This window comes from Pelophylax lessonae, assembly GCF_965119305.1.
Source record: "Pelophylax lessonae genome assembly, chromosome: 2".
Classification (NCBI taxonomy): Eukaryota; Metazoa; Chordata; class Amphibia; order Anura; family Ranidae; genus Pelophylax; species Pelophylax lessonae.
In genome coordinates, this window is record NC_138769.1 from 109115494 (window position 1) to 109139522 (window position 24029).

Here is a 24029-nt window from a genome sequence, read left to right on the forward strand (position 1 = left end):
TTCTGCCCAGAGGGGCAGAGGTCCTGTGGCTGGAGACACCTTCTACAGGATTAGACCCAAGGTCTAGCTAGCGCATGGCTGCTCCAGGCCTCAGAGTATTTATGTGCTCTTTAGCCACCTATTGGGTACACCTCCCCAAGGATTGGCTGAAGCACAATAAATAATAATTTGCCTTACTCAACCTCTAGAGAAACCTCTAGAAGGCAGGGAAAAGCAATCAAACCTGCAGCCTGTGAAACACAGAACCGCCTAAAGCAATCAAAAACCGCTCCACTGATTACAGAGGAGTCAAAAAGAACTACATTTGCCTAAGATCCTAGCAACCTAACTAGGAGGATTTTCTATGAATAATTTACCTAACATTAAAATCTATAATTTACAACATTTCTCTTTGTGTTCAGGCCTATCAGGAACTGAAGACTTAATATCCAACAGGGTCATAGTAGACAACAATACTTCAGAGTTTGTGCTTAATGACACAGCAGATGTTCAAATTTTCATAAAACCATCTGAAAGTAAGTTCTACATAATAGTCCTGGTCAGATCACTAACTGCTCATTTAGTCTATGTTTAATTCCAATATGTTCTTGGGTTCTTAATCACTTTCATACCGGGCCAATTCTCTCACTCCGCTCCTACATGTAAAAATCATAATTTTTTTTCTAGAAAATTACTCAGAACCCCCAAACATTATATATATATATATATATATATATATATATATATATATATTTTTTAGCAGAGATGCTAGGGAATAAAATGTCGGTCACTGCAACTTTTTATGTCACACGGTATTAAACTCATTTTTTGGGGGGAAAAAACTGTTTTATGAATTAAAAAAACTAAAATACTAAAGTTAACCTAATTTTTTTATATAATGTGAAAGTTGATGTTACACCAAGTAAATAGATACCTAACATGTCATGCTTTAAAATTGCGCACACTCATGGAATGGCGCCAAACTTCGGTACTTAAAAATCTCCATAGGCAATGTTTTAACATTTTTTACAGGTTACCAGTTTAGAGTTACAGAGGAGCTCCTGGGCTAACGTTCACAGGGATACCTCACATGTATGGATTGAACGCTGTTTACATATGTGGCCATGACGTATGTATGCGTTCGCTTCTGTGTGCAAGCATGCGGGGACGGGGGCACTTTACACTTTTGTTTGTTTATTTTATTTTTACACTTTCACTTTAATTATTATTTTTTTTGATCACTTTTATTCCTATTACAAGGGATGTAAACATCCCTTGTAATAGGAATAGTGCCTGACAGGTCCTCCTTATGGAGAAATCTGGGCTCAATCAGCCCACATATCTCTCCTACAGGGTGAAAAGCCTGAAATAAAATAAAAAAAAAAAACCATCTCGGCTTTCCAGCCGAGATCACGGCAGTATTGACAACTGCCAAGCCTGGAGTGATGTCATAACTTCGCGCCCAGGCCTCCGAGAGTCATAGAAACTTCCGGGGACCATCTGGTACTCAGTAGTCTCTATAGTTTCCTTCCACCACTGGCAGATTCCTTCTCCTGCTCGCAGGTCGCACGGGCGACCCAAGAGAAGCACCGGAGGGCAGCGGGAGGGGGGTTGTCCCCTCCCGCTGCCTGTAAGAATGATCAAGCGACTGAACAGCCGCTATGATTGTTCTTACTGCGCAGAGAACCACCGGCTAAAAAAATGATATCTGAATGATGCCTGCAGCTGCAGGCATCGCTCAGATATCCCCACTTAAATCCCAGGACGTCATATGACGTCCAGCGGTAAGGAAACATTATGTAAACATTTTTGGTCCAAACAGATGGGAAACTGTACCATTATATCAGACTTCCAGCAACATCAGCTGCAGCCAGGGAATTATCTGCCCCGTCCTGGCATGTAGCAAAGTGGCTGGGATGCTGGTGGCATCATTGACCACATGGTCATACCTGACAATGTAATTTATAAAATATGGCCATGTGGCCATGTTAGTCAATGTCACTAGTATCCCTGCTTTTTTGTAAAGTGCGCCTGTGGGGTGAGGAGTTCTACTGCTGCAGCTGATTGGGCTGGAGTCCTGCTATCATGTGACAGTTACCCTTAGCTCATCACTCATGTGGAGAAACTTGGGTAGCCTGTATAGAGCCCTGACCTTAACTGTGAATATGAAATGATTTGCATGATGGATTTATATTTTCAATGAGTGAATGAAAAGTTTTCACCAAAATGCCATCACATCCCTTTGTTTTTCCCTTACAGGTGTGGATAATGACATAGCTGTTGGCTTTGTTCTCTACCAGAATGATAATCTTTTTAAGTCTAACCATGAAAGAGCCCTTACCTATAGAAAAAGAGTTATCTCTGCCAACATTTCCAATGGAATACATGCCAATGTAGAATTTAGCTTCAGTCAAAGGGTATGTATATGTCCTGTGAAAAATATGGCCAGTCCCAGTGTCAGAACTCTACATTCCAATCATAACCAGAAAAACATAACTTGCAATAATTATAGGGCTCCAGATCTAAATAGGAATGCAGAGAATACATTAAGGTAAAAAAGTTAGCTTTTACAAACACATTAAGCTAAAAATTTACACACACAAATAAATGAGTAAAAACAGAGACTCATACTTTAGAACAGTGGTCTCCAAACTGCAGCCGGAGGCCAGATACAGCCTTTGCTTGCTTTTATTCGGTCCATGGAGTGCTATTTCATCCACTGATACCAACAATAGGGTCATAACCCCCCCCCCCCCCCCCCCACTGAGACCAGTGAAGCCCCATGGCACTTTCACCCCATGGCACGAACGATGGGGCAGAATTCCTCCCAATGACACCAACAATTGGGCCCAATGACACCAACGATGGGGCAAAATTCCTCCCAATAACATCAACAATGGGGCACAATTCCTCCCATTGACACCAAAGATGGGGCATTGCTTTTTCCCACTGATGTCAGGACCTTTTCCACTCCCAATGGTAACAGTACAGTCCCCTTAAAGTCTGAAGAACAGTAAACTTGCCCCCTGTTTAGAAAGTTTGGAGACCCCTGCCTTGGCAGATGGCTCAGTTTCCCTGAGAGACAGCTGGTCTGATAGGAAAGCTATTTTGTCTCTTTATACAAGCCATAGGCTCTGAGAAACCTTTGTCTTATTTTAAAGCCTAAGTTTAGTTAAAATCAAAAACATTAAAAAAAATTTAGCATGATATGTCCCTTAAGCTGATTTTTCCAGTGCAGCAGGGGTTAATATAACTAACGGGCTGTAAGGAACTACCATCAAAAGAGCTTGACTATGCCTGCTCATTGGCTGTATTATTCAGAAGGGGTGGGGTAAGTGGATGGAGGAAGATTTCTTCTAAAAGAAGAGGAGCACAAGGGATGCCAACTGTAAGTTATGTCCATTGTGCTGATTTTTATGTTTTTGATTTTTGCTAAACTTAGGCTTTAAATGTTTATTTGTAAATCAAAGATTGTATGTATTCATATACTGTATTGAAATAAAATTGACTCAAACAATTACAGATTCTGTTAATAAATGACTGGATGCCAGTAAGCTAGATGGAATTCCAAACTTTGCACCAACAAACACACAATGTATAATTTTTCTAATTTTTTACTGGGAAAAATATATACGCATCTAAGTTACTACAATAGGATGTAATTTGCTTTTCTCTTTATAGTCTGATCCATCATTTATCCTGGTACAATATGCCTGTGTTTACTGGGACTATGATAAGAGTGAATGGAATACCAAAGGCTGTGAGAAGCTATCAGACGTGAATGACCCCTCACCACTACGCTGTGTTTGCAATCATACTACTAACTTTGCAGTATTAATGGTAAAAAAAAAATGCATATTGCTCACAAACTCATGTTTAATATATGCAAAGTAAAGGAAAAGGAGATAATGCCCCTGATTTTGACCATTGCTTGAGATAATTTGGTTATTTCTTATGTCCGATACAGAGGCAATAGCACCTCAAGCAGTCAGACACCTTTGTTATCATCATTTAGGATAGCTTCACCCTACGGTCGATTCCTGCAACCACCTGCAGTGAAAATGCGCTACTCTGTGAAAACACGCAGGGCTGCCATTCATTCTGATTGTAAAAATGCAAGTGCATGTGCAGGAACCGCAGGAAAATTGTATGGTTAGAATGACCATGCCAGTTCTCTGTGGACCGCGTTTCGAAAAAAGTGCATGCGGGCAATTGCAGGCACACCAGCCCAATCATTTGAATTGGCTCTATGCCCATGCAAACGCGGGCCGCAAAAATGTCAATTCTCCAGCCTCATAATTCTGGTGGCATCACCAGTAACCTGTAAAATTGTAGGAACTCCAAAGCACTACCTCTATAATCCACTTAGAAGACAATTACAAAAATGACTAATTCCACCAGCGTTCCCAATTTCTTTCTTTTATTACTGACACATATGTATTATAAAGGCTATCTGCTATAGAATGTATGTGAACATGGGCAAAAAAAACAGTCATTGTGGCTTATTTATTCCATATTTGGGTAATGCAGGTGCCGAGACGCCTCTTGTAGCAACACAAACCCAATTCTTCAAGATGCCATAACTCTATTCCTGGCTTGTAATATACAAGTGATGTTGGGCATGGAGTCCCTCGTTCATTCCAGCGCTAAGACTGTAGAATTTTCTGCTTTGGATTAGAAATGAAGGGAATGTCTATTGTCCTCACTTGTAGCATAGACCATGAGAGGGTTCAGGATAATTTCCCCCTGTTTTTTCCTTCCTTTCCTTTGCTCACTTTTTTCCTTTCTAAAGGTGGCCTTAGACTGATGCAGGCTTAAGGAAAAGATTAACTGATTCCCCCTCCACGTTATGCGGTGCGATAGATGCAGCAGCTTTTCCATTGAGAATTGACTGTCCGACTCCTTTACTTTTTCAATCAAAGAATACTGGGTGCAGTGGCGGCTGGCGCTCAAAATTTTTTTGGGGGGGGCGCAAAAAGAAAAATGTAATAGGTATTGCTTCGCAGCAAAAAACGCGGTAAAAAAATTGCGTGACTTTGAGGTCATGGTACAGGCATGGCACAGGTGATGGTATAGGCATGGCACAGGTGATGGTATAGGCATGGCACAGGTGATGGCACAGGCATGGCACAGGTGATGGTATAGGCATGGCACAGGCATGGCACAGGCATGGCACAGGTGATGGTATAGGCATGGCACAGGTGATGGTATAGGCATGGCACAGGCATGGCACAGGTGATGGTATAGGCATGGCACAGGTGATGGTATAGGCATGGCACAGGCATGGGACAGGTGATGGTATAGGCATGGCACAGGTGATGGTATAGGCATGGCACAGGTGATGGTATAGGCATGGCACAGGCATGTCACAGGTGATGGTATAGGCATGGCACATGTGATGGTATAGGCATGGCACAGGTGATGGTATAGGCATGGCACAGGTGATGGTATAGGCATGGCACAGGTGATGGTACAGGCATGGCACAGGCATGGCACAGGTGATGGTATAGGCATGGCACAGGTGATGGTATAGGCATGGCACAGGCATGGCACAGGTAATTGTATAGGCATGGCGCAGGTGATGGTATAGGCATGGCACAGGCATGGCACAGGTGATGGTATAGGCATGGCACAGGTGATGGTATAGGCATGGCACAGGTGATGGCACAGGCATGGCACAGGTAATGGTATAGGCATGGCACAGGCATGGCACAGGTGATGGTATAGGCATGGCACAGGTGATGGTATAGGCATGGCACAGGTGATGGTATAGGCATGGCACAGGTGAGGTCACGGGTCGGCTTCAATCACTTACCTGCTCTCCTCCTGGGCTGCCTGCGAGACGTCCACGGCGCTGCTCCTCTCCTCGAGTCCTCTTCTTCTGACGGCGGCGGGATTCCGGGAACCGTCCACGGCGCTGCTCGTCTCGTCCTCTTCAGTCTTCTTTGACGGCGGCGGGCTCTCTGGGTCTTCCGATCGGTCCGGGCGGAGGGAAGGAGATCGGGCGGTGACGGTGCGTGACTGACGCACGCATCGGCAACCGCCCCCATTGCGATGTCAGCGGGGTCAGCAATCAGATGTCCTGGATGATGATTGGTCCAATGCTGGAGACTGGACCAATCACAGCCAGGATATCACGAAAGTGGGGGTGGCCTAGCGCTATGACCTGCGCCCAGGTTACATCCCAGAAGGCAGCCAATCGGCGCTTCTGCTGGGTCGTAAACCCCACCCCCCCCCCCCCCCCCCCATAGCCACCACATAGGCCGGTGAGCGCGATTTTTTTTTTAACTTTATTGTTCTTTTTCTAATCTTTTTTTTTTTCTTTCTTTTTTTTTAGGGGGGGCGGCGCCCTGGCGCCCCCTATGCACAGGCCGCTACTGACTGGGTGCAAAACACCTGACTGGGCCACTTACCATGTGAATTACACAGTGTATTGCCAGCTTTACTCCTTAAATAAATGTTTGTCCTTAGGATGTATATTTGTATAGGGGCCTTTCAGTGATTTTGTCAACCATTTCATAAAAAGCTCTTAATTAAAGTTGATTTATGTAGGTTTTATACCCTGTCATTGCTTTATTCAAATGCAAAAAATGTTGTTAAATATTTTCCTTTTTGGCACGAAAATATGAAATATTGCATACTTCTATTATGTAGTTCTCCATCCAGGCAGTAGATGAAACTCTGCACATTTGAAGACTGTATCGCTATCAGTTATGCAGAAAGTAGCCAGTTGCTTACAGAACTCAAATTAGTATTCACAGCATTGACCCATCTTGTATAAGATGACTTGTTCCGAGGTTTCAATCCTATGTAGGGAGCCTCAAAGCAAGCTATGCCTGCTTTGCTGTATCTTTCTCTAACCCATGGAAATGTAAACTCTAATTGAATCCTTAAAGAGAACCAGTCACAGTCATGTGCACAGGTGTGAGGGGGCTTTTAAAGGTTTAAATGTCAGCATGGGCTAATCAAGCTGAAGTCTTGAGGGCATAGCAGGATCCCAGTTTCCTTTGCCTTCTCTTTACATGATAAATGGTTTTATCTTCCTGTTTTTAGAATTTCCGAGAAAACATTACACATCCAGAGCTTGGTGCAGTGTCAACCGCTGGCTGCGTACTTTCTATGGTGGGATTAGCGGTCACTGTAGTATTTCTGCTATATGCCAGGTGAGATACATGACAACATTTTACTTTCATTGTGGTCATTTTTTTTTTTTGAAGATCAATTCAGTAATGGTTATACAGGTATGTGATGAATACCGTAAGTCATTGTTTTCTTAGCAGGTCCTCAGATCTTATGTACATAATATGGTATGTCTTCATTAAGCAAGCTGATCACTTGACTTTACTGGAAACTGAAACAAATATATTAAATTTTTTGGCTCAGTACCTACATACAGGGAAGGGGACACTATAGTCTTTTTACAAAAGCACGATATGGTGATCAGCTCAATGTAAATAATTTTTTTTTAATGTATTTTAAGGTTTTAAACACATTTGTTACAGTATATGTACAAAGGGGCAGCTGTATTTACTAATCACGTATGTAGGCTCTGCTGTCAACTTAGTGGTGCAGCACGATGGCTGTGCCTTACTAAAGCCCCATACACACGTACCGATTGACGGCCGAACGATCGGCCGTCTTTTGTCCAGGGCTGTCCTGTCCACTGAAAAGTGCAAAAGACTGCACACGGCTTTTGTCGGCCAACAACAGCCGACTGCAGAAGTGATGTCATGTGATATTTAACTTTCCGTGTGTTTTTTCTTCTCTGAGCATGCCCAGTCTTGCAAATCTGCTGATTGTCGGCCGAATTCTGTACTGACTGGCGAACAATCGGCCGTTCTGGTGTTGGCCTACAAAAATTTTAATGCCTGCACGACAGATTCTGTTCGGCCGAAAATGTGCTGTCGGCTGTCGGAAGCATCATACTAACATGCCTACAATCGGCCGATCGGTTGGCGGCCGAATATTTGCGGCCGACAATCGGTACGTGTGTACGGGGCTTAATTCCCTATCTCTATACAAGTCCATCTGACTAAAACCAAACTAAGAACTCCATGTGGCTAAAATTTTATCTGTTGATCAGGGAAGTTGATATTGCACCAAGTTACAAATGGCCACTATGTAAGGTAAACAGTACCTAATAACTGAACATGTGTTTACTGGAAATCATGTTTAGTACCCTCCTAACAATATGCTTACTTCAGGGTACATTTACACTAGGTGCAGTAGGACTGCATTGGGTGGTTATTCCAGCACAGTCCCACAGCAAGACAAGCTAAAATGCCTTGTCTCCTACCTGGCCTGTTCACACCACCACAAGCCATATTTTTTTCCAGAGCAGTGCAAGGCAATCCACTTCCTTGCACCGTCCGGCGACCAATCGAACGTAATAAAATGTCACACATTTCTAAAAAAGTTAATTTAAAAAAAAGGTGTGAATGTACCCTAAATAAAGCAGCATATGCTTGATTAATTCTAGCGTTACCTTTCACTGAGATAACTCTACCGTAGCCTATGGTATCAATCATCAGTAAGTTATTTTTAAATGTTTCCAGCACTGGAAGTGGGATTTTTCCGGTAGTGATTTATAGAGATTTGTCCTACAGAAAACTTTCATGAGATTAAGTCACTAGAGATGGGCCAACACCCCCCTGTTTAGGGGAAAAGTTCTAACCTGAACGGCGGACCCCATTGAAGTCCATGGGAGCCGATCAGGAAAATTCAAATGTGTCTGTTTTGAAGGCTTATATGCAAGTAATTTGCCATAAAATGGTATGGGGTTCCGGGTACTGCCTTGGGGGACATGTATCAATGCAAAAATATGTTTTAAAAAATATTGTTTTTTCAGGAGCAGTGATTTCAATTAAGCTTAAAGTGCAACAATTAAAATTCCCTTAAATATAGTGCCTGGGGGGGGGGGGGGGTCCGCTTAATGTGCCTGTAAAGTGGCACACCTGTACAGTGTATGGAACATGCTGCAGCAAAAATGACATTTCTAAAAAAAAAAAAAAAAAAAGTTAAATCACATTTAAAATTGACTTGTAGTTTCAATTGCCGACACCTGGCTATTGAAAAAAATAAATAAAAAACAAGTGGCCACCAGATCCCGTCCCCCTTCTTAGTGAATGAGTATGGGGTACCCCTACCTATACACCACAAAAGTGTCAAAAAGTAATATAAACACAGAGACGGTTTTTTGACAATTCCTTTATTTAAAAATGAAATATAAAAACAGTGTCCCCCGATGTAAATCCATCATTAATCACGCCGCCCACCGCGAACGAAAAAGAAAAAAAACCCCACTTCCACCATCCATGAAGGCCTACTGCCTCCTACACCATCTGACAGTTCTTATAAAGGAAAGAGCAGGGACACCTGGTGGCACTGCCCCCTGCATGCATTCCCCTACAACCACCGGCCACCATTGTGGGGATGAGGCCCTTGTCCCCATCAAGATGGAGACAAGGTCCTTTTAGGTGGAGGGTAGCACTCCCCTGCCCCAAAGCACCCCCCCCCATGTTGAGGACATGTGGCCTTGTATGGTTCACAATAGGGGAGGGTGGTAGCTCGCCCCCCCTTTCCTGACCTGCCAGGCTGCATGCTCAGATAAGGGTCTGGTGTGGATTTGGGGGGGCACACTGTTTTTTTTTTTTTTACATTTTGAAGCAGTGTTCCCCTTAAAATCCATACTATTCAAATCTACACCATTATTCAGCTATCAGTGTGGAAGCCCATTGGCAGCTGATTACTCATCAGTTGTTAAGGATCCCGGCCCCCCTCCTTTACAACCAGCTTTTACTGTACCCTGATTGGGCAAAGCTTTGCCCAATCAGAGTGCAGAATGCACTGTGCAGCGCAAAAGTGCATTGCACGGCATTCCGCTGGGTGGACACCCACCAAACACCATTCAAAATTGGGTGTTCCCTGACCAGGGTGAACAGCCAATAATCAGCTCAAACCCATGCGCGGGTCAAACCATTTGCCTAACTCTATCCTCCACTTTACACAGCATTCTATGCCACAGTGAAGGGAGCACAGCCTAGCCCCCCCCCCCCAAAAAAAAATGTGCTGGATTATTGTGTTGAGTTGGATTATTTCTTTATATAAATTCCTGTACTTAGGGCCATATTGAGACATCATGCCGTCCTAGGCACGCATGAATGGTGGCACCCTTTTTTACAAACTTTGCCTTGCACCTTGTTATTATTTTCGCAAAAACATTACTAGCAGTACTAGAATGAGCTAGTGAATGCAGCATGGAGTCTGTTTTACTTGCAGAGCTAACTTTTATTTCATAGACCACCAAACATGAGAAAGGAGAGATGATATCCCATTTCTTGAACGTAATAAATCTTGAGGCCCCTCTCAATGTTCCCCGTACCTCCTTCTCCCTCAAATTTTTTGTTGCTGAATTTATTCACAAATGCCTAGGGATGTCCAGAATGCGGAAAAAAACAGTTGTCACAAAAAGTTGTTTGAGGCTTGGTTCTGCCCTCTGTAACTCTGCTGCTGTAGGTACTGGACTGCAAGTGCTAATATAACCACTTCTGGACCAGAAGAGTATCCCCCTTAATGACCAGGCCATTTTTTGCGATACGGCACTGCGTTACTTTAACTGACAATTGCCTGGTCGTGCGATGCTGTACCCAATTAAATAGATGTCCTTTTTTTCACAAATAGAGCTTTCTTTTGGTGGTATTTGATTACCTCTGCGATTTTTATTTTTTGCGTTTTAAACAAAAAAAGAGCGACAATTCTGAAAAAAAAAAAACAATATTTTTCACTTTCTGCTATATAACATTCCCAATAAAAAGAAAAAAATTAAAATAAAAATTTTACATCATTTTAGGCCAATTTGTATTCTGCTAAATATTTTTGGTAAAAAAAAAAATCCCAATAAGTGTATATTGATTGGTTTGTTCAAAAGTTAAGCCTCGTACACACGCAACGATTATCGGCCGACCGATTGTCCGACTTTGGTCCAAGTTGTGTTTTGTTGGTTGGAATGTGCCTAGACTGCACACGAATTTTCTCGGCCAACAAAAATCTACTTCAGAAGTGATGTCATGTGTTGCTTTGTTTTCTTTGTGTTTTTTCTTCACTGAGCATGCCCAGACTTGCTCATCAGATTTTTCCCTGTCGAAATCTGTACTGACTGCACGAAAATCGGCCGTTGTGTTGACGGCCAACAAAAATTTTATAGCCTGCACACCAGATTTTTTTCGGCCAAAAAGTCGGAGTTGGTTGTCGGAAGCATCATACTAACAAGCCGAAAATCGGCAGATCGGACGTTGGCTGAAAATTCCCTGCCAATTTTCGACGTGTGTGTACGGGGCATTATCGTGTCTACAAACTAGGGGAAACTAGGGGAAAGATTTATGTCATTTTTATTTATTTTTTTAATAGTAATGGCGGCGATCAGCGATTTGTAGCGGGACTGTGACATTGCGACGGACAGATTGGACACCTAACTGACATTTTTGACACTTTTGGGGGGACCAGTGACATTACTACAGTAATCAGTGCTAAAAATATGCACTGTTACTGTACTAATGACACTGGCAGGGAAGGAGTTAACACTAGGAACAATCAAAGGGTTAAATGTGTCCCTGTGTGGGATGGACTTACGGAATGAACACAGGGACCTGTGTTCCTTAATAGGAGGAACACAGGATCCCTGTGTTCATTGCTGACAGAACAGCGCTCTGCCGTGTTTACAATGGCAGACCACCGTTCTGTCTCCACGTGGAGCGATCGCAGGAGCCTGACAGCAATCGCGGCCCTCGACCCTGCAGATCAGCTTCCCCTCTGGCGAGTGGGCGCGGAGGAGACATTGCTGAAACTGGCAGCAGAAGAGGGTGAAGATCTGATAGATACAAAAGTTGAGGTTAAAGCAGAAGAAGAAGAGAGGTATGTGAGGGATGATCAGCAGTCTATGGAGGAGGATGGAATAATGGAGACATTTATAGAGGAGGACACTCCTACAGAGATTAGCACAGACTTAAACCTGGAGACATGGTTCATCTACGACGAGGTCCATTCCCTTCAGAACTGTGGTGATACATTGGAATATCCATATTGAAGATTCCTGAGCAATTGGGACTTCCAAGTTGTTAACTATCCCTGCATGTGTGACTCATTTACCATATGGTACCTGGGTCCACAGCTTCTGGTAAGCACAATACCCTTATGCGTGGTGATGTGATTGTCACGTTGGTGACCATTGGTATCCTATTTTGCGATTCGGCACTGCGTGACTTTAACGGACAATTGCGCGGTCCTGCGACGCTGTACCTAAAATAATTTGACGTCCTTTTTTTCCCACAAACATAGCTTTCTTTTGGTGGTATTTGATCACCTCTCCGATTTTTTGATCATGCGCTATAAACAAAAAAAGAGCGACAATTTTGCAAAAACAATATTTTTCAAATGTTTTGAAATTCCCAAAAAAAATGTAAAATTCAAAATTTTTTAACATTTTTGGCCAATTTGTTTTCTGCTACATATCTTTGGTAAAAAAATTTGCAATAAGCGTATTTTGATTGGTTTGCGCAAAACTTATTGCGTTTACTAACTAAGGGAAAGATTTTTGTAATTTTTGTTGTTTTTTTTTTTTGTACGAGTAATGGCGGCGATCTGCGTTTTTTTTGTGGGAATGCGATATTGCGGCTGACAGATCGGACCCTTGACTGACATTTTTGACACTTTTGGGGGTACCAGTGACATTACTACAGTAATCAGTGCTATACATATGCACTGGTACTGTAAAAATGACACTGGCAGGGAAGGGGTTAACTTTATTGGGGAAGGGGGGTTAAGTGTGTCCCTAGGGGCGTGCTTCTTACTGTGCAGGGATGTGGCTGTTTGTGTAACAGCAGAGATCAACGGTCTTACATAGCAGGACCGTATGATCTCTGCTGTTACACAGGGGAGAATGACAGGCGGCTTTGTTTACATTAGCCGCCTGCCTTTCTCCCGCTGTAACTGACGATCCCGAGTGACCGGCGGACATCGGGTCCACCAGTCACTCGCGCTGAGGTGTCCGGGAACGAGCGGGGGCAGGAGCGCCCTCCGGTGGCGCGCGCTCGCCCCTGGCGGCGCGCGCTCATCCCCTATTGGCTCGCAGACTAGTGACGTACCGGTACATCACTTTGCCTTAAATACTTGCGACGGTCGGCAAGCGGTTAAGCACTTTATTTAAAGCACTTTTCTGGAATGGGGATTCTTTATGGACACTTTTGTACTGATTTTTCATGCCTGTTTTGTAAATGTATATATATGATCATTACATTTATATAGAAGTAAATGGTGATTGGATGCTATGGTTTACATTGCTCTTTTTCTTACTGTATATACCTGTCAATCTTTACTATTTTGACAAATCAATAAATTGGTTTGTGAATGAGTAATGTTTCTGTTCATTACTAATGTAACTATTTTACAGATTTAGAAAGAAACAGAAAACATCATGGATACTGATGAGCCTTTGTTCAGCCATGCTAATCTTCTATATTATATTTATTGGTACAATGGAATACCCACATTTTAAAAATAAAGACTCAGACACTGACAATTCAAGCAATACATTTATACCATATGAATATTCTGATCCTTCACAACCTTTATGTGCAGCCTTGGCTGTTCTATTGCACTATTTTCTCCTTACAACGTTCACATTGTCTGCAATGCATGCAGCGGAGCTGTATGTCCGTCTGGTTCTAGTCTACCGTTTTACTCCGGAATGCTTCAAAAGGAGTGCACTCATCATTGGATGGGGTAAGGTCCTTTAGTCTATTTTAGATGTCTCTGAACTTAACACATACAAAACATTTGTTACTGTAAAACAGGGGTGGGGAACCATTTTTCTGCCAAGGGCCATTTGGGTATTTATAAAATCATTCGGGGGCCGTACAAAATTATCACCTTATAAATTATCCTGTTATATTTGTTCAAACATTTATTTAACTCACCCCTAATGTTATGGCTGCAACTGCTTCTCTCTGGTGAGGTGTGTGATGTTAGCTGGTATTGATGATGTTGATACTCGCAACTGGTTTTACAGGTTTGCGTCGGTCAGTCTGGAGCGCAGTCGACTTTTTTGCGGTGGTAAGTTTTGAAAAGAGCTGCTGGTGGGTACTGCTGGTGGGTACAGCTGGCTGGTACTGCTGTGGGTACTGCTGGCTCAGGCTGGTACTGCTATGGGCACTGCTGACTCAGGCTGGTACTGTGCTGTAGGTACTGCTGGCTGGTATTTCTGTGAGTACTGCTGGCTCAGACTGGTACTGATGGCTGGTACTGTGCTGTGGGTACTGCTGGCTGGTACTGCTGGCTCAGGCGGGTACTTCTGCGGGTACTGCTGGCTCAGGCTGGTACTGCTGGCTGGTATTGCTGTGGGTACTGCTGGCTCAGGCTGGTACTACTGGCTGGTACTGTGCTGTAGGTACTGCTGGCTGGTACTGTTGTAGGTACTGCTGACTCTGGCTGGTACTGCTGTGGGTACTGCTGGTTCTGGCTGGTACTGCTGGGTCTGGCTGGTACTGCTGGCTCTGGCTGGTACTGCTGGCTCTGGCTAGTACTGCTGGTTCTGCAGTGGGTACTGCTGGTTCTGGCTGGTACTGCTGTGTGTACTGCTGGTTCTGGCTGGTACTGCTGTGAGTACTGCTGGTTCTGGCTGGTACTACTTGCTCTGGCTGGTACTGCTGGCTCTGGCTGGTACTGCTGACTCTGGCTGGTACTGCTGTGTGTGCTGCTGGCGGGAAATGCTGGCTAAGAGAAGTGTAGCGGCGCCATGCTGGAGGGAAGAGGTAATGTTTCCTGTATTGGTCACAGGCGGAGTGCATTTGATATCACTGTGACTCACTTAGACTGTCATAATGGAGCAGGAACTATACATGAAGCATCGGCTCCATTCTGACAGATCAGCTGAGAGACACAGACTCAGCTGCATGGGGGGCCGGACCAGATGACTTTGGGGGCCACATACGGCCTCCGAACCATAGGTTCCCCACCCCTGCTGTAAAACATTCATATAATATACACAGTATACTTATAAAGTGACTCTATCATAGGAAAGATATGGAGGCTGCCTTAGCCAACCTCTCCTTTTTAGAATGTTCCATCACTGCCATGCTGACACTTTGACTTTTATACTTTCTGAATCTCTGACCTGGAACAAACAAAGAAATAATGAATTATGATACTTTTCCATTATTATTCTATTCTATTATTCAAGACAGACATAGCATGACAAATAGCATTTTCAAGGGCAAGTATTGGCAGGTCCCACACATTCCTCATAACAGAGTCACTTTAATGTGCATATGAAGCCAAAATGTTTTATTTTAGTTTTAGACAGAGTGTGGAAGGGTCAAAACCTCTGTCCAGCTTTTAATGCTTTCTGTATCCCAGCTGGGGAGATTCACCCGCTATTGTTCATGGTGACCATTGTAGAGGATGTGAAACAAATCCAAAGCATTTTGCTAGGAACAAGAGCCAGTCCAAACTCCCCTACCCAGCCTTTTTTTTTTTTAGCAAATTGGTGAGGTAAGGGGGAGCAATACCTCCCTGAAATGAACTTTGTACTCTTTTACATATCCTGAAGATGCTACTACTTGCAGTAAGAAGGGTGTCTGCCTTCTGATCAATGGGTGTCAATGCCAGCTCTGCAATTATGTTTGTAGCACCCTACAAAGTAGGTGCTGGGTAAAAGTATAGTGGGCCTTGTCTGCTTAACAGCAGGGCCATGTTTTCAGTCAGGTTGTCATGGTTCCCAGGTGTGGCTGTTGAGACTGGGGAGTCTCCCCACTGTGCTCTATGAGAGGGTTCTTATTGGGCAGTGGAGGAAACCCAGCCAATGGCAAACTCAGGCCTGTATCTACCCCAGAAAGGCAGATTCTGGGAGTGGGTATAAGTTTGAGGGGAACACATGACGCAGCATCTTTGGTGGGAAGCAGAGTCCCAGGAGGGAGAGTGCGGCTGTCTCTCCTCCTGTCAGAGGAATCGGGTGTCCCAGGCAGCTTGCCTCGTGAGAGGGGACAGAAGGCTGAGCTGAGCTGCAGAGAGGATCCGGTTCGGAGGACCAGCGGAGCTGAGAGGGGTCCAGTTTCAGGAAAGCATTCCCAGTTCATGAGTACTGCAAACTGCCCCTGGGGGTCTGCCTAGAGAGAGGGGACCACTCCGGTGAAGGTCATAGGGATTGCGGCGCGAGCTAGCAGGGCAGGAGCAAGTGTAAAGGGTGTGCCAGTGTTGACCCTGAAGAGTAGAGGGGGTGCCTAGTGAGAGGACCCTGAAGAGTAGAGGGGGTGCCTAGTGAGAGGACCCTGAAGTGTAGAGGGAATGCCTAGTGAGAGGACCCTGAAGTACAGAGGGGGCGCCAGTGGTTGGGCCGTGAAGTGTTAAAGTGTACAGTGTGCAGTGTACAGTGTGGAGAGTTGCAGTAGCAGAAGCAGTATACAGAGGCTACCTCAGTCAGCAAGGACTTGAGGGAGCAGTGTTCGGGACTTTTGAGCTAACCAGAGCTTTAGGAGTCAGTTCTCAGTACAGTCCGGGACTTTTGAGCTAACCAGAGTGTCAGAAGTCAAGTTCAAGTACAGTTCAGCAAGTTAGTGTTTTTCAAGCGCCAGCAAGCGTTGGTTGGCATCCAGCCGGCATCAAGACAGCGCTGAAAGGCATTTTTCTTCAAAGTGTCCCATTTGTACCTAGTTGAGCCAAAGGAGTATCCCACTCATTCCCTTCTCCCATCCTCAATATAAAATAAACAAACCAAACCAAAGATGCCGGACTGGTCTTTGACTCAAATCTCACCCTTGGGTATGCAGCTTAAAGGGGCTGCTGGCATTTCCAGTAACCATGGCAGAACCACATCAGGCCCAATGCTTGGAAATCCTGTTACATGTTTTTTTTTTGTTTTGTTTTTTAGAAAGAAGGTTAAGAGCCCATTCACACTGCCGCGACTTGTCAGGCAACTTGTCAGCCTGACAAGTCGCGGTCGGTCGCGGTCCATTGAGTAGTACAGGACCCGTTCTAATTGGAGCGGCACAAGTCGCTCCGACTTAGAAAAAGGGTCCTGTACTACTTTGGGGCGACCTCGGAGCGACTTGCATAGACTTCCATTATGTGAAGCCCCTGCAAGTCGCGCCGAAGTCGCGGTGCACAGCGGTGCACGCAACTTCACAGGTCGCCCCCCCGAAGTCGTGTCGCCTCAGTGTGAACCGGCTCTTAGAGTTGAGATGTTGGTATCAATTATTTAGTGTTGGAGAAAAAAAAAAGCTAAGACATTAACCTGGTGATTTTAGTGGTAAAACAGAATGTGCTGTAATCCACTGTGAGTTCCCCCAGCTCTATGCAACAAATACTTGTACATTATAATAGCTTTACCCTCAGTGTGTTTTCATCTAGCTTTGTGAGGCCTGTACTCTCCCTTGTTACTTTGTGTACTGCTGCTGTCATCTTCTCCTGTATCCAACATTGTCCAACTTCAGCCATTGAGTGGCCACTAATGATAAATATCCTGTGCATGTATGCTGGAGTTACATTATCACGCTCCCAGCTTCAGTCTCAGCATCTTACTGATGGCAGAATGGGCCAGGAATATACTGTGGACTGCCAGCAGTGTACACACAGAGATAAAATGTGATATCAGACATGTATAGTAGTTGTTTGTCAGCAAAAACTTATGAAGTCATAAAGTGCTACCCCTGGAGGAGCCACTGGTTGATTGGGTCCTTCTGTTTTCAGATTTTATGACCCACTTGGGCAGTACCTGTACTCACCAACACACCTGGGGTTCACAATGTATTCTAGGCACAACCAGACACTCATTCACTGCAGAATAATACAATTATGTTAAACACAGAAATGTGAGGGGCACAACACACAGATGTGACCATACTGTAAATAAGCACAAGTCCTTCTATAAAAAACTAGCCAGTGGATTGTGAACACATAAATAAAAAGAATAGTAGCGCAACAAGTCACTAGATGTGACTATAGAAAAGTAAGACAATAAAATCATACATAAAAAGGGGTGTTACTAAAAACACTCTTATAAGGGTATAAAAGTCCTTTAAAGTCCATAGACCGTCCAGGAGTAAGTGATGCTGCTACTGGATCACCTTTTTTGACCACCACCAAGTGTCACACCAAGGGGTCAGCAGAAATGGCAACTCACCAGATAAAGTGGCTCAGGTGTTCTCACACAAGAGCAAAATGAGCGGATATCCAAGATACAGATGATGGCTGTAGACAAACGACCTGGGTATGTCACCGCTGCATACACTTAATCAGACCTCCTTGAGCGAGTTACCCCGTCGTGGCGGGGTGCGAATTGGGTGAGGGAATTGTCCAAACGTGAGACCAAATGGATTTTCCTCACCCAGGCTCTCGCCCCGATGGGGTTGAATATAGAATTGGATCTGAATTGCTATATTAGTAATTCATGAGACTTTTTGCCGAGATCCTTTTCTTTTATTCTTTTGTCCTATTTTTGGGTCACTTTTTTGTACCCCAGTTCATTATTGGGTTGTGGATTATTATCAGTATCACCAATATTTGGTGTTAATGATTTTTCATGTAGCTTTACTACAATTTTATATGAATTTTATATGAATGTGACTTTTTAGTAATATATTTTATATATATATACTTTTATATATGGGTGTTATCTCTGTATATGTGGGGTTTATATGATATGGGTTTTTCCATATAAACATATACTGATTTGTTTTTATGTAAGTTTTTATGCTATTTGATTTGTGCTCAATTGCTGATATTTTGTCATGTGTATTATGTGGCTGGTAATGCTCCGCAGACATAAGATCGGCACAGGGGAGACCCTTAAATTAATGCTTTGCATGTGCTTATTGTCACTGTCAAGTTTGATTTACATATGAGTATTTTTGGTGTCCTCTGCACATTAGGTCGGACATTCTTGGCGCTGTTTAAGTTTTGAGCATTGCCGTGCTGTTTGTCCCTATGCAGAGAATATACGGAAGTCGGATGTGTTTGTTTACTTCCGCCGCTGTGAGCGCTGGTCATCTTCCGGACGTCTAACCGCTGTGCCGATTGGTCGTGGTGCGTTCCAGCGGAGGTATTTAGATGGTGGATGGCGACGTCTGGTCACGCCCCCAGTTGAAGTCGGAAATGACGAAACGCATCGGGGCGTGACCAGACGACGCATCCGACATCACGTGGCACGGAAGAGAACCCACCCGGAAGTATCGGGGCTGGCCTGGAGTCAACCCGGGTGATTATACGAGTGTGGATCCTTCCCTGGCCGCTTGTGCTACTGCTTAGAAGCCTGTTCTTTTCCCACTAATGTAAGTTAAAATCTATCTTTCAATAAAGTTGAGTTTTACAATACTTCACTATTGGGGTTATTTTGCCTTGCATGTGCACACTATGCTGAGTGGAATTTGTGGAAAGGAGGTCTGATTAAGTGTATGCAGCGGTGACATACCCAGGTCGTTTGTCTACAGCCATCATCTGTATCTTGGATATCCGCTCATTTTGCTCTTGTGTGAGAACACCTGAGCCACTTTATCTGGTGAGTTGCCATTTCTGCTGACCCCTTGGTGTGACACTTGGTGGTGGTCAAAAAAGGTGATCCAGTAGCAGCATCACTTACTCCTGGACGGTCTATGGACTTTAAAGGACTTTTATACCCTTATAAGAGTGTTTTTAGTAACACCCCTTTTTATGTATGATTTTATTGTCTTACTTTTCTATAGTCACATCTAGTGACTTGTTGCGCTACTATTCTTTTTATTTATGTTTTCCAATATATATCGTTATTTGGTGAAGTAGCAGCAGTTTGTAGTTTAGCAGTTAATGAACTGACTCCTCCAACAAGCGCAGAGATATCCTGTTTGACAAATTTGTGTCCAGATATACATTTTATTGTTTCTTTTTACTCACTTTGCAGCTATGGAGGCAATCAAATTTCTAAGTACTAGAACTTTGGATGTTAAAAGTATTTTTTCTGTCAACAATACTTTACCGCCAGTGGATGAGGATATCAGTGTAACACTTAAGACACTATCTCTCACTTTGGAAAAGCAAGTGAGAGCATGGTGGGATATCACCACCCTGGAGGCATATATAGCAGAGGGGATCATTAGTTGTGGTCTCCGATGGGATGTAGCACCACAAGATGGTTTAAACGATGACCTCTCTGTGACAGAGTGGTATGACTTCTTCCATCGAGTGGGGCTTGATTTACAATCTTTGGTTCTGAAAAGAAAGAAAAGGAAAATGGATCTTTTGAACAAAAAGATCCAGGATCTACAAACCAAAATAGAAACCAAAAGTGATTCCCCTGAGGTGAGAGAATTTAGTAATAACACCAAATCTAAATTAGATAAAATAGACAAAGAAACACACCTCAAAAAGGTTAAAAAGTTTACGAGGGACAGACAGGATTTTAATAATGGTCAGGTTTTTTGCTGGCAAGCATCGTTACCAGGACCTATTCCTGCGGAAGCCCCGGTAAGAGAGGAACCTATGGAGGCTGTGAGTAATGGAGCTGTTGGCGGACAAGGACCTGCTCCCTCAAATCAGACCCCAGTGGTGCGCCCTAGGGTAGGGGTATCACATATTCCTATTAGAACTGTGCTAGAATGGACAGGACCCCCCATTAAGGGTACTAATAGGGGAAATAAAACCAAGAGGGGCCTGTCAAGAGGGAATTTCCAGGGAACTGGGATCCCCACCCATAACCAATACCAGGCCCTTGCCAATAGATCCAATGGAGGGACAGAGGACACTGGCCCAAAAACTCCCTTAAACCCACCCAGGCAGCCTTTTTTGGGGCGGGCAGGGGCAGGGGGAGGGGTCGGAATCGACCGTCGATCTTACTCCTGGACGGTCTATGGACTTTAAAGGACTTTTATACCCTTATAAGAGTGTTTTTAGTAACACCCCTTTTTATGTATGATTTTATTGTCTTACTTTTCTATAGTCACATCTAGTGACTTGTTGCGCTACTATTCTTTTTATTTATGTTTTCCAATATATATCGTTATTTGGTGAAGTAGCAGCAGTTTGTAGTTTAGCAGTTAATGAACTGACTCCTCCAACAAGCGCAGAGATATCCTGTTTGACAAATTTGTGTCCAGATATACATTTTATTGGATTGTGAACACAGTTGGCTGGGTTTGGGACCCTGTATCTTTGTTGGAGCGCTCACTCCAAATTTGGGAATATTTATAATCAAAGGGGTGATTATTATGTAAAACAGGAAAACCATTCCAAATAACACATTAACGTTCCCGGTGACAGTCCTTACCTCATAATCTCCTCTGCAGTACCACCACACTGCATCTACTGTTACTCAGTACCTGGCCAGGGTGCAACACAACACTTCCCAGCACAACACTTGCCGTAATATAGTTCAAAGCCAGTGCAAATGGCAGCTTCCTTAGGGCAACACTAAATTCACACACAGTCTCAGATAGGTGTAGCACAGTTAGTCTTATACTCCAAGTTGCCAATAGCTCGGCCTTGCAGCCATACTGCTAAAACAGCAGGTATCTGGAACAGAAGAGTACAGTTTATTAAGACCAAAAAAAAATATATGCAGTGCAACCAAACAATTTTTAACGTACCTATATTCAGTATAGTGTACAGTGGTGATCGAAAGTTTGGGCACCCCAGGTAAAAATTTGTATTAAAGAAGCCAAGGAAAGATGGAAAAAATCTCCAAAAGGCATCAAATTACAGGCTGAGACCTGCCAGTGTCATGGATTGTTCTCAATCATCATCTGGGAAGACCAGGTGATGTCAATCTCAAAGGTTGTAAATGCCCAGACTCATCTGACCTTGCCCCAACAATCAGCACCATGGGATCTTCTAAGCAGTTGCCTAGAAAACTGAAACTGAAAATAGTTGACGCTCACAAAGCTGGAGAAGGCTATAAGAAGATAGCAAAGCGTATTCAGATGTCAATATCCTCTGTTCGGAATGTAATTAAGAAATGGCAGTCATCAGGAACAGTGGAAGTTAAAGCAAGATCTGGAAGACCAAGAAAAATATCAAACAGAACAGCTCGCAGGATTGTGAGAAAAACAATTCAAAACCTACGTTTGACTGCATGATCCCTCCAGAAAGATCTGGCAGACACTGGAGTTGTGGTACACTATTCCACTATAAAGAGATACTTGTACAAATATGGTCTTCATGGAAGAGTCATCAGAAGAAAACCTCTTCTACGTCCTCACCACAAAAATCAGCATTTGAACTTTGCAAATGAACATATAGACAAGCCTGATGCATTTTGGAAACAAGTTCTGTGGACCAATGAGGTTAAAATTGAACTTTGTGGCCGGAATGAGCAAAGGTACTTTTGGAGAAGAAGGGGCACAGAATTTAATGAAAAGAACCTCTGTCCAACTGTTAATCATGGGGGTGGATCAACATCAATCATGCTTTGGGGATGTATTGTGAAAAAGAAAAAAAATCAGCGCTAATTCCGGGTACAGATGGATATTAGTAGATAAATGTGGGTGAGTGACAAAGAAAATATCCAATCAAATATAGAATAAACAATTAATATATTGATCAGTGTCCTCCCCGTGTATAAGTAAGAGAAGATAAAGATGCAGTAATGATGCAAGGTACAGATGGATAAATGCACAAAAAAGAATCCGATGATGAACATATAAATGCAAAATGCAGTAATATAAATTCACTGGTGAAGTGAAAAAGTGAATAGCATCCAGAACAAAATATCTTAAATAGCTATAAAAAAGTGCACATGCTAATAGCAAAGTTGCTGAGTGCAAAAGTATAGGTGAAGATAAATATAAAGTGAATCAGCAGATTGTTGACATACGCTCAATGATGAAGATACATAAACAAAATAAATGAGACCAAAAGCAATCCACAAAATTAATTCCAAAATGAGTCCATATAGTGAGCAATGTGGAGGGTGATGATTCCAAATAAATAGTGACTTGTAATGTGAATACAAAAACTTAACAAGTGACTTCTCTGAGTGATTGAACACGTGTTGTCTGAAGAAATGGCGTGTCACTCCAGTGAGCTAAACAAACCAATAGGTGCAATGGCCGCTCACCTCCATGCACACTCAAAAGAGCGTGTTGTGATATAAATCACTCAAACTGGTGGCAGCCTCTCTTTCTGGCATGGATGGATGGATCCACTAAGCAGGGAGCCTCTTCCTTCTCACATCAATATTGGGGGATATTCACACACAAAAGGGAGTATGCATCAGGATATGTCACCGGTTTTTCTGGCCCACACAACGTATTCCTCCTCTGCTGCCAGCAATGTCTCCTCTACTTCCTCCCGACTCACCTCTTAGCCAGAAATTCCCATTTTGGGGTTGTATTGCAGCCAGTGGCACAGGGAACATCTCACGAGTAGAAGGAAAAATGGATTCAATAAAATTTCACAAATTTTGGATGGTAACTTGATGCCATCTGTGAAAAAGCTGAAGTTAAAGAGAGGATGGCTTCTGCAAATGGATAATGATCCTAAACACACCTCAAAATCCACAGGGGATTACATCTAGAGGCGTAAACTGAAGGTTTTGCCATGGCCTTCACAATCTCCTGACCTCAACATAATTGAAAATCTATGGATAGACCTTAAAAGAGCAGTGCGTGTCAGACAGCCCAGAAATCTCAAAGAACTGGAAGACTTTTGTAAGGAAGAATGGGCAAAGATGGCTCAAACAAGAATTGAAAGACTCTTGGCTGGCTACAAAAAGTGTTTACAAGCTGTGATACTTGCCAAAGGGGGCAGTACAAGATATTAACTCTGCAGGGTGCCCAAACTTTTACAGATGCCATTTTTTTGTTTTCTGTTATTTTGAAAGTGTAAATGATGAAAATAAAATCTAACTTTTGTTGACATATTATAAGAATGTCTAATCTGTAATTTGATGCCTTTTAAAGATTTTTCCATCTTTCCTTGGCTTCTTTATGCACATTAATTCAAATTTTTACCTGGGGTGCCCAAACTTTCGATCACCACTGTAAATCTTTACTTCAACATATACATATTCATCTGTCAAAAAGACCGTAAGCGTC

The 24029-nt window shown here is 43.3% G+C and overlaps 1 protein-coding gene across 1 annotated transcript in view; it reads left to right on the forward strand.

Moving 5' to 3' along the window:
• The window catches only part of ADGRG7 (adhesion G protein-coupled receptor G7), a gene marked incomplete at both ends in the record, with an annotated part of 90302 nt that overhangs the window by 50467 nt on the left and 15806 nt on the right, over window positions 1–24029 (forward strand). Inside the window, 6 exon segments of the mRNA XM_082247968.1 lie at window positions 402–404; window positions 407–515; window positions 2239–2396; window positions 3661–3819; window positions 7033–7142; window positions 13424–13755. Coding sequence (XP_082104094.1) covers window positions 402–404; window positions 407–515; window positions 2239–2396; window positions 3661–3819; window positions 7033–7142; window positions 13424–13755 — 871 coding nt within the window.